The 15,115-nt window shown below is 56.9% G+C and overlaps 6 protein-coding genes across 6 annotated transcripts in view; 1 reads left to right on the top strand and 5 right to left on the bottom strand.

Moving 5' to 3' along the window:
• The window catches only part of BO66DRAFT_386937 (uncharacterized protein), a gene marked incomplete at both ends in the record, with an annotated part of 1,163 nt that extends 913 nt beyond the window's left edge, over window positions 1–250 (bottom strand). The window contains one exon of the mRNA XM_025646208.1: window positions 38–250. Coding sequence (XP_025497612.1) covers window positions 38–250 — 213 coding nt within the window. The remainder of the gene's footprint in view (window positions 1–37) is intronic.
• A 1,694-nt stretch (window positions 251–1,944) lies between these two features.
• Window positions 1,945–3,293, top strand: BO66DRAFT_446222 (NAD(P)-binding protein; the record flags this gene model as incomplete). Its single annotated transcript, XM_025651668.1, has 5 exons — window positions 1,945–1,964; window positions 2,015–2,220; window positions 2,301–2,378; window positions 2,464–2,921; window positions 2,996–3,293. 5 exons carry the CDS (start codon window positions 1,945–1,947, stop codon window positions 3,272–3,274), a joined length of 1,041 nt encoding a protein of 346 aa, XP_025497613.1. The 3' UTR covers window positions 3,275–3,293.
• On the bottom strand, window positions 3,003–5,247 carry BO66DRAFT_362464 (fungal specific transcription factor domain-containing protein). The gene is made up of 3 exons (XM_025645068.1): window positions 5,233–5,247; window positions 4,338–5,173; window positions 3,003–4,281 (listed from the first exon to the last, which is right to left on the bottom strand). Exons 2-3 carry the CDS (start codon window positions 5,154–5,156, stop codon window positions 3,313–3,315), a joined length of 1,788 nt encoding a protein of 595 aa, XP_025497614.1. The 5' UTR covers window positions 5,157–5,173; window positions 5,233–5,247; the 3' UTR covers window positions 3,003–3,312.
• A 958-nt stretch (window positions 5,248–6,205) lies between these two features.
• On the bottom strand, window positions 6,206–7,719 carry BO66DRAFT_396727 (gelsolin/scinderin family protein). The gene has a single exon (XM_025648552.1). It carries the CDS (start codon window positions 7,610–7,612, stop codon window positions 6,341–6,343), a length of 1,272 nt encoding a protein of 423 aa, XP_025497615.1. The 5' UTR covers window positions 7,613–7,719; the 3' UTR covers window positions 6,206–6,340.
• Window positions 7,720–8,061: 342 nt separating this feature from the next.
• BO66DRAFT_446230 (acetyl-CoA synthetase-like protein) lies at window positions 8,062–11,726 on the bottom strand (the record flags this gene model as incomplete). Its single annotated transcript, XM_025651669.1, has 6 exons — window positions 8,062–9,482; window positions 9,538–10,539; window positions 10,637–11,031; window positions 11,087–11,326; window positions 11,364–11,454; window positions 11,503–11,726. The coding sequence occupies 6 exons, from the start codon at window positions 11,724–11,726 to the stop codon at window positions 8,345–8,347; spliced, it is 3,090 nt and encodes a 1,029-aa protein (XP_025497616.1). The 3' UTR covers window positions 8,062–8,344.
• A 600-nt stretch (window positions 11,727–12,326) lies between these two features.
• BO66DRAFT_446243 (uncharacterized protein) lies at window positions 12,327–13,574 on the bottom strand (the record flags this gene model as incomplete). The annotated part of the gene is made up of 1 exon (XM_025651670.1): window positions 12,327–13,574. The coding sequence occupies one exon, from the start codon at window positions 13,572–13,574 to the stop codon at window positions 12,327–12,329; it is 1,248 nt and encodes a 415-aa protein (XP_025497617.1).
• Window positions 13,575–15,115: the final 1,541 nt, after the last annotated feature.

Here is a 15,115-nt window from a genome sequence, read left to right on the forward strand (position 1 = left end):
GGGGGATTGGGGATTGGGGTAGGGTTTGCCAGCGTACGTCAGGAGCGAAGAGGGTCGAGTTGATGGCTTTCGTCTGCACCAGGTTGGCCGGGTAGAGGAAGTTATCCCAGAAGGTCCTTTCCAGGGTCCAGAGCTCCTGGACGCTGTATTGCGTTGTGTTCTTGGGTCCAGGGTTGGGGCTGGTGCGGGTGCCCAGCGCGCGGGGCGCGAGCAGCGTGGCTGCTGTGAGCAGGGACCATGGGATGTGCATGGCGGTTGGACTGGTTGGGTTGGGTTGGCGAGGGTTCAGCGGTAGCGAGCAGCAGGGAAAGGCAGACTTATATGCCCAGCCAGCGAGCTGGCGATGTCAACCTGGCAGGCCATGCCGATCTCTCAGTTGCGGACTGCCCACTCAGATCCAGCCCTCAGGCAGCCCCCGTCGAGATCTCCAGCATATTGCTTCTTTCGCCCGCCGATACGAGCGAGCCCACCGCGCGGCGCCCTGTGGCTGATCTCGCGGGTCCAGCTGACTAGGGGTGCAGTCTGCACCGAGTCAGTGGCGCTCGCATGGACTGGACTGGAGAAAGGTGGTTGAGGAGTTATGGGAGCGAGCAATTCTAGCCGAAGGCAACGGAATGCGCTCCGTAGGAGGTCCTGGAATGTTGGAATGATCGGGGGTGATCTGTCTGCTGGGTAATATACCCCTGTCGATCTATTGGGGATTATTGAATAGATGCATGAAGGAGTGATAACTAATAGGTTGATCACAAGTCGGTAGGCACATCACATGGCGCAGGCGCCGCCAGTCTCGTATCCTGGCCTAGGACGAGTCATGCGGAGGGCCGATCCTTTGCCTTAGCCTGCCTTAGCCCTAAGTGAGGGGTCGCGCGGGTCAGTGGAATGATGGCGGTCGCGCTGGATATGCTTGTCGATGCTTGTACGGAGTACTTGATCCCGTCTCAATCAGCGAGTTGGGTATATATCTACGACAAAAGCAAAGGGCTTCAATTGTCCAATTGCCCTTTTCCTCTGTAGCATCGGATCCGCCCTACGGAAGGTGACCATTGCAGCCAGGCCATCCGGCAAATGGAACTTCGCTCACTGATCATCTGCAATATCGAAAGAGCATTGCGGGGATACATACTCTGGATATCTTGACTCTCGTAGTCAAAGAAAAAACAATGACTTCCTAAATTGGCTGAGAAGTGCCTACTACTAAGGTAGATCACCGCGCGTTTCGCCGGGGGGACAACGACCTTCCGGAATGCGAGCATAGGTCCAGTGTCCTGAAGCGGCCATGCACGATCAGCTCGTCCGCCATGAAGATGTTTGTATGTGTTACCACCGACGCGCCTCCGATTGACACCTTGGATCCCCCGCGAGCTCGGCGACCTCTGCAGCACGAGTACCCCGCAGCGTCGACCGGAGGGTTGGCAACGCAGGGGATCGGGGCCAAACCTGTCACCATACTCACGAACAACCTCGGCAGCGTACCGAGCGGTTTCTACGTTGACCTCGGGGGCGAGTTGCTGGCGCATGCAGTTGTTGCTGGTTGCTGGTTGCTGGCTCTGGTAGCGGAGGATTGCAAGGATGATCTTGCTTGGTGATTACATCTACATACGTAGCGGCCAGCACCTGTGGATGGTAGTTAGATGTTTGGTTGGGGCTTGCTCGCTCGCGATAACCTGCCACTTCCCATCACACATTTGTGGGGAAGAGGCAGTTAGTACTCCGTAACTACATAGTAGTTGCACAGTCCACGAAAGGCGGGAATTAAGCCGACCGACCCCCCACTTCCGGGGACCCACTTCCATCATTAATGTCATCTTGATTGATCCCCCAGGCAGGTTTCCCCGATTACGTATGGATGCTGTGAGAGTATAAGAATGTCTGCGCAATCCACGGAGACGACAATGTTGAGAGATTACATCCACAAACACATCAAAGTCCATTCATTCATTCAGTATGAGTCCGAAGGTCTTCATGTGAGCACTGGCAGGAAGCCTTTTGGTGGATTGGAACTCATTCTCTGCAGTACAGGTGTTACCGGCTTCATCGGGGGAGACGTCCTCCACGGCCTTACTCAGACCCTGACGGCGTCCAGCATCGTTGCCCTTGTGCGCAACAAGAGCCAGGCCGCGGTCGTTGCAGGACGATTTCCAACGGTGATCCCGCTCATTGCAGACCTGGACTCCAGTGTAGAGATCCAACAAGCAGCGTCTACGGCTGATGTGGTGCTTCGTATGTTTCAAACCCCCAACCCAGACAAACACCTAATTACCATAACCATGGTGTTGACAAGTGATATGGACAACTTACAGATCTGGCAAGCTCCAGTCACGTGCCTAGTGCTAAGGCTATTGCTGAAGGACTGGCGAAGAGCGAGCGTAAAAGCCCAAGTAAGTCTCCCCCCCACCTCCCCCCCTTCTTCCAAAGAAAGAAAAAAAAATGTTTCGATGGAATATTCAGCTGATCAACACTCAGCATGGATCCAGATCTCTGGCGCCAGTTTCCTGGCCGGCGCGGAGATGAAGGCTAAGAGCTTCGGCCAACCCGGCACCAAGATCTACAATGATCTGGACCAAATCCACGAGATTCATGAGATCCTTGCCGCTTCGCCGCAGCGTGCGGTGGACCAGATCATCCGCGGAGTGCATGCCACCAACCCTCGGGTGAGGACGGCCACGGTCTACGGACCCCTCATCTACGGCCAGGGCCGAGGGCCCGTGAATCAGCGGAGTATCCAGATCCCCGACCTCGCCAAGGCAACCCTGCAACACGGACACGGCCTTCATCTCGGCCGCGGCCTCAACACATGGAGTACGATCCACGTATCCGATCTGACGGCACTCTTCCTGAGGTTGGTGGTCGAATCCACGCGACCGGTGAACCCGGAATTATGGAATGAGAATGGGATTTTCTTCGCCGAGTCGGGCAAGATGGTGAGCTACCCCGGGACACGCCCTGCAGCAGCGGGACTAATTAACTAATTAATATCTAATTTGTAACTCTCTAGTCTTTCGGAGATATCGGCAAAGGGATCGCAACTTTCGCCCACTCCCAGGGTTTCATCCGGACGCCGGAGGTGGTGGAGATCGATGCGGCCGCCGCGGACAGACTCACGCCTCACGGGTCGGCCATCTGGGGCACCAATGCTCAGTACCAGGCGATCCGGGCACGAGAGATTCTAGGATGGCGGCCCCAAGGACCCTCCTCACTCGAGGGTGAGATCGCGCGCGTCGTCCTCGCTGAGGCGTCCCGGAACTTCTCGCGGCCGGCGCAGAAGCTGGCGTAATCGGCGTTATGTACACTTCATCTTCTCCGGATGGAGATCTAGACTACAATAATGGGGCACCGATCATGCCCCATGACGTCAAACCAGCTGAGTGTATAATCACCGGTCTCCTCCCGTGCCTTCCAAACCTTTTGCACGACGTCTGCAGCAGTGGCAAAAGTGCCAACCGCGGTCCGGCGGAACATGACGTGCAGCCAGTCCAGCAGGCGCACTTGTAACGATTTGTCCACGGCCTCACACGCCGCAATGAAACCGGACCATAGTAGAGACGAATTGTGCCCTTCGGTGGTGTTCGAGCTACATGCCTGCTCGATGAAGCGCAACGCCTTGCGCACGGTCTCCTGCAAGATAAGAGCATTGAGATTGTGGACGCGGCGATAGTAGAAGAGTATCAGACTCTGGTGCATGGCAAATCTGTTGTAGCCAGGTGGCTGCGGAGGTGCACGGTCGCGTTCGCTGCTGGCCGGCGACGGTCTCTGGTCCCAGGACAAGATGCGGTGCTCCAACCGCCTGGCCCGTTGGTTGAGATGCGTCACGAATTCCACGTCCGCCAGGGTGTCGCGCGCCAGCAGTTCCTGCTCGTTGGCCACGCGAATCGCCTGGGACAACAGGCCCATCAGGGACTCCGGGATCCCGTACATGGCGGGGAAGAGACTGCTGCTCCAGGTGCCCATCACCTCGAGGTAGAGATCCTGATATCCGACGGGGTCGGTCTTCTCAACCTCCATGTCGAGCTCGCTCAGCGTGGCCGTGCTGGGGAGCCGGAAGCTTCGAAGGGCCTGCGCTGGTCTCCCATCCGCGACGAGACTGGCGTTCGGGCGTGCCGGGCAAACTCGGACCAGGGCACAGCCGCAGGTGCTCTCTGCGAGGATGCGCAGCCAGGTGTAGACGTGGTGCAAAGTCCGGGCCTGGCACGACCCTTGCGCCTTGGAGAATCCCCGCCGTCGTATCAACCACTCCGCTTCGACCAAGAGCCTTTGGGCATCGTGGTAGTCTTCAGACAGAATCTGTGGCAGCGATGAGCGTTTCTAGTCGTTTCGCGGATTGAATGAAGTTGGCAAACCTCGAGATAAACCATTGAAAGTATGGCCATGAGAAGTTCCTTGTATTTCACTGGGTGCGTGCCCGTACGCTCGTCCTCCAGGGCAAGCTTGAGGTGTTGCTTGGCCAGCTGTTGGCTCGAAACACGCGACGTCTCGCAGTCCATGGTGTCTCGCAAGCGCTCCGCACCACCGTAGAGGCAGCTAGCGGAAACAAGCGAATGGAATAGGGACAGTCTGTGGTGACTGGCCGTCTGGGTGACCAGTAACTCCGCGTACGTGGACATGGCCGCAGGGAGATGGATTGTCTGCCAAGGACAATCTGGGCTACCCCTCAACGGCGAAGAGAACGAAAGGGCGTTGGCCTTGAAGAGACGGAGAAGATCGAGAGCGCGGGGCGGAACGTCGGGAGACAGTGCGGCTCCTCGCATATCCCAGCCAACAGACGAACGGCTCATGGGCGAATGAGGGCTCAAGGCGTCTTGGAGTCTATCATCACAGGGGGAAGCCACAGTGGACGGTGGAGGCGGTTCGAACAGTTGCCGATGGGTGCTTGCCGCTGGGAGCACTGACTCGTCGGCGATGGGATGCATCTCGGCAGCATAGCGCTCGACACTTCCTCGATTGCCACAGTCCTGCGTCTGTCCGTCAGCTTGGCTTCGAGGCCCATCGTCGACAGCCTCGGGATTGCGCGACGACGTGGTTTGCAGCAGGTCTAAAACACCAAATGGTCCCTGAAAGAAAGGCCGGCGGCCATAGCCTGTCTCCAACCAACGATCTATGTTCTCCAGTGCGGCGTTGACCGTAGTGGGCCCGAGGCTACTGACAGTCGACTTTGTCATAGACTCCTGTTCGACGACTACAGTTGCGTCAATGAGGAGCGATTCCGATGCTCGCAACGGGCCATTGCTGACCAACCTTGATATAGTGGCCGACGGCAAACACGGTCCCCAGATCGCTCGCTCTCGGAGCCTCCATCTATGCTGCGCACGGAAGGCCACTTGACCTGGGCATTGTATCCTGGGCATGTGATCCCCGTTGTTCGACACATCTGGCATGTTGGCCGGCCTTCGTCGCACTTCAGGTGACGATTGCGACAGGTGCCACAGCCCGTCAAAGAACGGTGGCGTTGCCCCATTTTCCGTGCAGCGGCCGATCCACGTCAAAGCAGCTCAGATGAAGCAGCGCCAAGTCAGGAACCGGAGGGGTTGAGAAGGAGGGGGGAGGGGGGGGTGGGAAGCGCGAGGGGGGCATCGGCGGGTCGAGTGCGAACTCCCCTAACTAAGCCCACAGCATCAGCATAATTTAGTCAGCAATGAGGTGGCAAGGAAGCGAAAAAGTCGGAATTCTCATCATGTACTTTTCCCGTGGGTTTCTAGTTCAAGTTGATTTGTTTTTCAATTTTATTTCGAGTAGAAACACAAATTAGTAGCCAGTCTGCCCTGGTGTAGCCGGTCCGCATGTGGATCATTAAGATGGACAAAAGTTCATATCCCAGAGGGAAATCTTTCCCGCGGGGTCTCTTGCCTGAAAGTGTCCCAAAGTTCGCAACTGTACGCAACTGGACTGCCCAAACAGCACTTCCAACAAGTGGGTCTTTGGACCCTAATTTGATTTGGAGAGATTACATAATCGCACTTACCTGCCTCTTTTGTGATCCTCACCCCACCCGAACATGGATCCTTGAGCAGGGTGCGGTGCCACGGTGGCATAGGGCCAGTGAAGAATGAGACGGAAGTCAGGGTTGGGATTGGTGTAATCCATAATCCAATTCTTCAAATCGGGTGTGTGGTGGTTGACACTACTCCGCAGGAAGGCGATAACTTCCTCTGGGGAACAAGCTGCATTATCCCCCTCGTATGTACTGGACTGAGGTTTGGATACTATAATGTGTTTGGAGATAACTATAGCAATGCTCACGATGCCGGCCGTTAGCATAACCTGCTGCCTAGATCCCGAAAACGTGATATGTTAGGTGATATATAGCATATATACAGTACACTTCATTCTCCCACCAACAACGGCCCTAAGCCTCCGCAGCGATGGCGCGCATAAACGCCGGACTCTCATGGCCCTGCACGACCTTGGAAATGGGAATCAAATGGGCCTCGGACCCCTCCGGACTCGCCTGCAGCCAGCGCACATACGACTGCGCCACGCGCAACCACAGCGCGCGCTCCGCGGCACTCGCCTCCAGCCCCTGCCACACCCACAGCCGGTCCCCGTCATCGAACAGGAAGATATCCTTGCCATCCAGATCCGCCTTGCCGATGTGACTCCCCTCCTTGACGAGCTCAAACGAGAGCGAGCCATCCGCATCGCTCAGCCTGAACAACTTGCGCTGCTGCGCGCCACCAGCCCGCTGGCCTTCGTTCTCATCCTCATCCTCATCGCCCGCCGCCCGCTTCCGCTTCTCCGAGATCGGCCGCGGCGCGCGGAACGAGAGCTGCTCGACCTCGCGCCCGCCCAGCATATCGACGACGAGCTTACTGCGCGCCTCCAGCTGCGACAGCACCTCGACCTCGACGTGCTTCGCCTGCGTCAGATCATGCACCACCTGCGCCGCCTTCCCCTTCTCCATAGGACTGCAGGCCCGACCCTGCCACACCCAGATCTTATCCCCGACATCCAACACAAAGACATCCCGATCGTCCAAGCTCCGCCACGTCGGCTCGACCTCATGCACGATCAACGAACCCGGCCGCGCCGCCCCGGCATGCTTGAACACGCGCAGCAGCATCATCCTCCCCTCTTCCTCGTCCCTCTCCTCAGAACCATCCACATGCCGGAACCCAGACTGCACCCCGCCCTTCCGGATGGAGATCCGCGGGAACAGCCCCACGAATTCGCTCGACGGATGCGCCTGCACCTCGCGGTGCTGCGTCGCCGCCCCGTGCAGGTACTCGTCCAGCTCGACGGTCTTGTACGCCGCGGTGCCGGCCTCGTCCTGCGACGTGTGGCTGCCCAGCCAGAAGAAGATGTCATGCTGCAGCTGCAGCTGCAGCGGCGTTTCGCCGTCGGTGTCCGGCTGCTGGGCTGGGGGCTTGGCACTGTGCAGCACGATGTAGCTGTCCCCGTCGTAGAACTCGCCGTACCGGTCCCGCGGCCACGGGATCACTTCGAATTGCTCGATGCGCCAGATGTACAGCCCGGGATTCGTGCCGACGGCGCGCCAGGCGGGCTCGGTCGTGGCGCTGTTGTGTTTCACTTGGTGGTCCAGGGCGCTGTTGATCAGTTCGACGTTGCTGTCTTTGACGTCGTATTGTTTCGGGTGGACGAGGCCGTTGTGCGGGGGCATCTTGGTGGGGTTGGAGGGTTGGTGTGTGGTGAGGGGGGGGGTTTCGGGTGTTGTGTGTTGTGTGTTGTGCGATGGAGGGGAAAGTCGAGGTGTTGTATGTGTATGTGTATGTTGCTGTGATGTTTGTTTCTCAAGCCAGGGGATAAGTTATTTATCGATAGCCGATAAGGATGGCACGTGATGTGGCGGGGTTCTTGGTCGATGTCTTTGGGGCGGCTATTTTTAGGATGGGTGGAGTCTATGGATGGCTGGACTACACGCCCGATTTGTTCGATCGATCAATTCCCCTGAAATGGATGAGCCGGATTGGCTGTCCCAGGAAAAGTGATGCGGGCAGCCACGCTCTGCATTCAGGGGCGTAAGTGGCGTAGGTACTCAGGGCTGGGTACCGCCCCGCACTACCAGATTAATTCAGTACCCTTTCTGAACGGGGATCAACTTAGGACGCCCAAATTTGGGCACAAGAAAGCCATCGTTGCGCTAGCGCTGAGTCTTGTATAATCAAACTTGTACGCAGTATAACCCCTCCAGCTGGTTGACCGAGAAGTACAGCGGGAGCATCGCGTATAACTGTGAGTCAGGCCGCATTGCTCAGAAAAGTCGATAGATGGGGTTGTGACCATGCAATATGGGTTCATGAGTATGGAAATACACCCTAAACCAACCCGAAAAGTGGCTGCCAATGGACAGTCTCAGAAAATAGTTCCTAGCTCACGGCCTTTTATCTCCATCTTATTCTGGATGAGCCCACTGCCTCAGCCATGCTCGCATCCACCCCTCATTCACAGGGGGTATACTCCCGAGCCGAGGAATCACATCCCGAGTCTGACAGGTCTCCAAATCCAGCGGACGGCCCTGAAGCGACTTGTAAAAGTCAATCAACTTCACCCCCGATGAAGGCTGCGTGTCAGAGCTCGCTGCTCTGGCCGCATGATCCTCGAGCTTCCTCACCCAGTCAGACAAGCTTGTTATTCTGCACTCCCCCTGCAGCTGAGCAATCACGCTCGGTGCCATATCCGCCCATTTGGCCGACTGTGGGTTGACGAAATGGTAGTAAGACGTCGTCTCCCCGCTCCTTTCTCCCGTCAGCGCGAGATCGGCTATCAACTCTGCCAGAAAATCAACCGGAATCCAGGCCAGAGTATCCTGCGCCCCCAGGGAGTCCGGCAGATACCCGATGGCCTGGGAGCTGTCGAGCAGCGACGGGAACCAGTCTCGACGAGGCCATACACCTGCTGAGTCCACCGGTCCGGCGATTTGGCCCAGGCGGCAGATCGATCCTCGCATGCCGGCGAGTTCCCCTGCTCGATGGAGCAGAAGGCTGGCGATCAGCTTGCTCTCGCCGTATCCTGTCTGCGCATGTTTCAGTGAGCCGAGGGAGGCTTCGGGAACAGCGCGGTCTTCGTTCCAGTTCGCTACTGTCGAGATAGAGGACAGGAAGATAATGCGCGGACGGTGCGTGGATTCGACGGCGAAGTTTGTCACTGCGACGATTCCCTGGATTTGGGGCTCGAAGAATGAGAGGGGCTGGTGGAAGTCGACGGGCCACTGGCAGTGCAGGATTGTGGTTACGGAGTCGGTCAGCGCGGTGTAGGTCTGCTTCTCCAGCCCGAGGTTCGGCGCTGATAGGTCTGCGGTCAGATGTTGGATCTTGATAGGTATGTGGTGCGGTTCTGTGGGTTGGGGCTGGTGTCGTGCTGGGTTTGCGCGGTCGAGGCAGGTGATGCTCTGGACTTCGGGGCGATGGCATAGCTCTCGGAGCAGGTGGGAGCCCACGAAGCCGGTGCTTCCGGTCAGAAGGATGTGTTCGATGCCTTTGTGTTGCGGGGATGTGTGGCTGGACTCGATTCTTGGGAGGGATGCTGTATACCTGTTACCTTGTCAGTGGGGGAAGCGGGCGGGGTATAGTATGTAGTCGCGCATACCTTTCCAGCATTGCCGCCATTCTCTCTATGCGGTTCTGCTTATGGATACGTAGGGACGCATCGCCATCACTGAAAATTAAGGATGCAAGTTTGCCCGCAGATGGTGCCGAGTACACGGCGTCTTGATTGAGTAAACTATCGTCCAGGTTACTGTCTGGCTCGTTTTGAATTCCGCGTCGCAGACTCGTGGCCAGAATCTCGACTTGTTGCGACGTCATCCCAGCCTCGAAGAAGTCATGCTCCGGGCTTAGGTGTCTGGTATCCGTCAGGTTTGCAACAAAGCTCGCCAGAGAAGTGGCGAGTGCCTCCTTAGACGAAAAGTCAAAGCACATCTCCGTCTCGGTGGACACGGCCGGAGGACCGTCATACAGGGCGTTGATGTCCTCCTGGTAAGCCTGGATCGTCTTCTTCCGCTGCGTTGTTCCCTTCGAAGTCCGCACGAAGGGTTTAGCGCTCTCCGCGAAAATGATCTTGTCCGCTGGGACACGGGCGAAATCCGGAGACATGGCGTAGACGTTCTCCAGAACCGCCAGCACCCCGTCCTTGACCTGTTCCGCTGCCCTGGACCCATCTAGCTCGACCAGAAGGCCTGGCTGCGGGAACGCGGACCCAAAAACCACCGCCCCGGCGATCCCGGGACTCGAGCGGACGGCGTCCTCGATCTCCCGCGGATTCAGATTCTCCCCCGTCGACAGGACCACCACATCATCGCGTCGGCCACGATACACCCATCCGTCCGCAATAGTCGGGTGCCGGGCGAACAGGTCCCTGGTCGCGAACTCGTGCAGATGGGGCAACGTCCGAAACACCGCCTGGAACCGACTCGCGGCGGGACGGCGGACCAGGACCATCTCATACTCGTCCGAGTCCGGCCCCGTGCGCCTCCACTCGATGCCGTTCAACTCGTCGCTGAACCGGTAGCAGTCCCAGTTCTCCGAGGGGACGGCGAACTGCACTAGCGAGCCGCTCTCTGTGGTGCCGATCTCGTTGATGAGCCGGATTCTTTGGCAGAGGGCCTCGCCTGTTTGAGGTTTGATGCACCCTGTCGGGTTTGGTCGGTTAGCGTGCGCGAGTTCGTATGGATGAAAGGTGGGGAGACGCACCGCCACCGAACATGATGTATTTACAATGCGCCAGCTCAGTGATGAGGTGCTCATCCTCGGCGATATCATCGACTACGGATGGAGGTAGCAAGGCTGCATCAAACGGACAGGACCGAACACCCTCGCGGACCGTCTGCCGGCTCACCGGCTTGTCGGGCCCCGGCAGCAACAGGGCACACTCCGCCAGAAGGAGGAAGCACCCGAGTCCCAGCCCTGCACTGTGGGTGAGCGGAAGGCCCAGCAGGACGGTGGTGGCTTCGGCGGCGACGGCCATCTCGGCCTTCTGGCCGGTGATCGATGCGACCAAGTGGTGTGCGTCCGTCGCGGCGATGGAGCTCTGCGGGATGGTCACGGGCTTGGGCATCCCTGTTGAGCCGGTGGTGTGGAGGATCTGAATCTGAGATTAGTGGCAACGATACTCGACGGAGTGATTGGTAAGTGCCTACCACGAACGGATCGTTTGCAGCGGTCTCCCAGGTTCCGTTGTAGGGGTAGTCTCTGCCAATGCTCCCGTAATGCAGACATTCGAGCAGGGACGGTGCAGCGCGAATTTGTATGTGTCCGTCCCGCTGGACTGTCTCCGCAATGCCACGGAACGGTTCATCGTAGACGAGGAGGGAGCTGTTTACTTCGCGCAGGAGGTGAGTATGGACGGCGGCGGTGTTGCGGGAGGATAGCAGAAGGACCTGCGATGGTGTCAGTAGTAGAAGACAAGAGACGTACGGATCCTTTGCTGCTGTAACCTGCCTTCCATCTAGATTTCACCGCCGCGCAAACGATCGCTAAGTGTCTCACATCGCTGGCAGCAAGATATCTAGCAGAGACTTAGACCATGATCCCGCAGCATGGAGATGGAGCTAACCCAACGGTTCGCGTGTGCTTCTCTGTCACTGGTGTGAGCTCGTCCAGCCACCTGGCCAGGTTGTTGATGATGTTGGCGAGGTTGCGATATTTCACTGTATGCGTTTCAGTGCTTGCATCAACTGTAACGGTCTGATACACCGCTGTCCTGGATGGATCGCTTCGAGCGGTTTGGTCGATGTAGTTGACCGCAAGGCGTTTTCCGTATTGATTGTTTGAAGCCATCCTTATGGCGCCATTGAAATTTGGGGATACACTGTCGGTTCTAAGGGATAGTTGAGGGCTCAATCGTCCGCATACATTGATCAAATGTATTGAATCTTTCGCATCTTGTGTAGTGACTGTGCCATGATCTAAAGATTGGTATCACCAGTGATCAGGATAGAGGACCTGGTGGGAAGAAAGCAGGGAGCAGGTTGTACAGTGACATCATGTGTACACCGAAGCAAAGGGTCTGAGGTGGCAAGCAGGCAAAACAAGATGTAGGCTGCAGTATTGGTAAGGGTGAGCTAATAGTTAGGGTTCCTGTGGGGCGGCGGGCTTTAACCTTAACTCTACGATTCTGAGGGGGGGCCAAGGCATAGCCTTGAAAGAGTCTAGCAGGTTTGTAGGTGTACGTACCCTGAACGAGAGCTTTTACGAGAGCTTATGCAGCCTCTGTTGCATTTATTCTTCCAGGAACTTACTCTGCTTCTAAGCTATTCCCATACGCACCAGCCACCAAAATCAATCAAGTGAGTCAGTTCGCCGAGTCATGCCTGAAAGCATATCGCATCGTTCATATCATCTGAATTGTGTCACGCTTCACGCCTCCAGACCTTGGAATCACCCTGAATCGTCAAAATCATCTGTATCCGCTGAATCTGCTGGATCCTCCGAATCATCCGAATAGTCTGACTCCTCTGATTCGTCTGAATCGTCCGAACTGAGTGAATCATCGGACTCCTCCGACTCCTCCGACTCGTCTGAATCGTCCGAAATGAGTGAATCATCTGACTCCGACTCGTCCGACTCGTCCAATTCGTTGAAGAACTCCGATTCCGTTTCATACAGATAATCCCACTCGCCCGGATCTCCTGCACTCTCTTCCCCATACGAATCGTCCACAATATCCCGATCTTGCACCCAATCCATCCCCATTCTGTCTTCCTTGAACATCTTTCTGTACCAATCCCGACTCCGCACCCGACGCTGCGCCTGCCACGCCGCATCGGGCGGCCACCGCGCACCCCCCAGATTCCTGGTGAGGGTCACCCACAGCTCGTCCCGCCACGGCCACCCGAGCTCCGTGCGCCACTGCGCTCGACAAAGTGGACAGACGTGAGAAGGCCTGAGTACCGGCTCAATGTAGTGAAAGGCCAGGAGAGGATAATGCGGACACGCATACAAGGACCACCCGGCACTGCCCCGGCGGGTGGCTATGCGGTACCACGTGTGCGCAATCAGGTTCCGTCGACTGTCGAGGAAGAGGACCATGCTGTGGGAGAGGATGTCACCCGCCCAGCAGGCGGGGATGTTGCAGTCGTGGACGAGGCCGCGGGTGTGGGGACCGGTGGGGATGACTCGGAAGCGGGGGTCCGCGTCGATGCGGGCATACCGCCGGTCTTGCGGGTCGGACGCATCCTTCGCGAGGTAGCGGGCAATCCGCATCTTGTGGCGCGCGGTGAGGCTGATGCAGGGGCAGAGGTCGACGATGCCCGTCTGCGCCGTGCACATGGCGCTGGTGCTGAGCGCCAGGAACGGCGCCCTTCGGTGGTGGCAGCTGTAGCTGTCGAATTCGGCCCGCGGATGGAGCTCGAAGCATGCGAAGCAGTAGGCCCAGCGGTCGTCTTGGAGTTGGCGGAGGAGGGCCCTGCGGTAGATCGTCGGTCGATCGTAGCCTCGCTTCTTGTTGTAGTTCATCATGTCGGAGGTGATCTGGAATTGGGGGCGGAGGTCTTTGATGGTGGCGTTGTAGACTTGGTGGTGGTAGAGACCGCGGCATGTTAGGAGTAGACACACCTGCGCTGGAGGGGGGAGGAGCTGCAGGATCATGTCGAATACCTCCCGAGGGAGGCAGAGGAGGGGGCTCATGGTGTCGCTGTTGGTAGATTCCATCGCGAGAAGAGGTTTGCTCAGGGGAGAGACAGTAGACCGAGCTATGGACTTGCTGTCTCTGATCTTAATTTCCCCAAAGGTGGATGTGTCACCAAGCAAACTGGGTCCATCTCGTCACTGTAACCTCATTTCGAAGAACGCCCGCAGCCCTACCTCAACATGATGATCTGGTCGTCTTCATCATGACGATCCTCGTGACTGCAGCTGGCAACCCGAACCTGCTCGCGATCGACATTCACCGGCCAAGGACTAGGTAGTCTACAGTCCGGTACTTCACTGCTAGAACAGGCCCTAAAGCAGGCTGCTATAGTACCCTCGTCGCGCCTTCTCCTTCACCCTCGTCCTCCTGATCGCTCCTTCCAACATTCAATCAAGCCTCTCCCACCACCAGATTCACAAGTAGAAGCCGATATTCACACTGCTCCATCATTCAACGGAATCACCATTCCCCAAGTTTCCTGCAGGCAGACCGAGGTCACCAACTCTTCCTCCTCTTACTCCTCCTCCAGCTCCTCGAACCTCTCCACTTCTACTTCCTCTTCCTTCTCATCCGAATTGAGCGAGGAGAACCTGATCATCTTTCGAGATCTCTATCGATCCCAGAGAAGAACCCCACAGGGAACGTGGACTGGTCGCTTTGCTATGGCGACGGCAACGATAATTTCAAGAACCTTGCCTGCATCGAGGCAAAGTCCAGAGAGACTTGTCATGGGGCTCAACTCCTGGCTACTTTACGTGAGTCTATCCTGCTCTATGTCATTTACCCCAGGCTACGACTAAGTCTTGCTAATTGAGTATTCGAAACAGTGGCCGTCGTGCAACGATGTTGGCAATCGCGGGCGTCGCAGTGGGCGCAACATCTAGGTGAGCCGGTCACCTTGCTTGGCAATGACTTACAGTGACAAGTCTACTGACATTATACTGAGGTCAAGCACTAGATATATGGCTTAGAGCCACTAAGCCCAAGTAAGAAGCCGTATAGATCTGTTTCTTCAGGCGGTAGTAGGAGGATTGGGAAATCCAGAGAATGAACACGCGGCGGTTCATCTCGAGTATGAGACTATGATGGTTGCACGTTTCCCCGAGAAGAGAATCGAGCTTGCTGGGAATGTGGATTGGTCCTTGTGTTACGGTGATGGGGATGATGCTCATAAGCATCTTCTGGCCATCGAGGTCAAAATGGAAGAGATGAGATCTTCCGGGGTGCCCCACCTTCTGGGGTATATGCGTAAGTAAATCTCGCTTTAGCTTGATCTCAATGTCGGGGTAAGTAACAAGGGTTACTAATAAAGTAATGGGAGTAGTGGTAGTGCAGAAATGCCGGCAAGACGCCGGAAAGCCAGCTCGTGACGTATACGGTTTGCTCTCAGACGGCGATCACTTTGACTTTTACCGATTGAATGGGAAGCGCCAGGTAAATTCCGAGTCAGGCTTTGGTGATGTAACCTGACTAAAAGCCTATAGTATGTTGTGTGGAACTGCGCTGGCTTCGGCTGGCAGACAGATGCAGAATCCTC

This window comes from Aspergillus aculeatinus (assembly GCF_003184765.1).
Source record: "Aspergillus aculeatinus CBS 121060 unplaced genomic scaffold BO66scaffold_101, whole genome shotgun sequence".
Lineage (NCBI taxonomy): Eukaryota > Fungi > Ascomycota > Eurotiomycetes > Eurotiales > Aspergillaceae > Aspergillus > Aspergillus aculeatinus.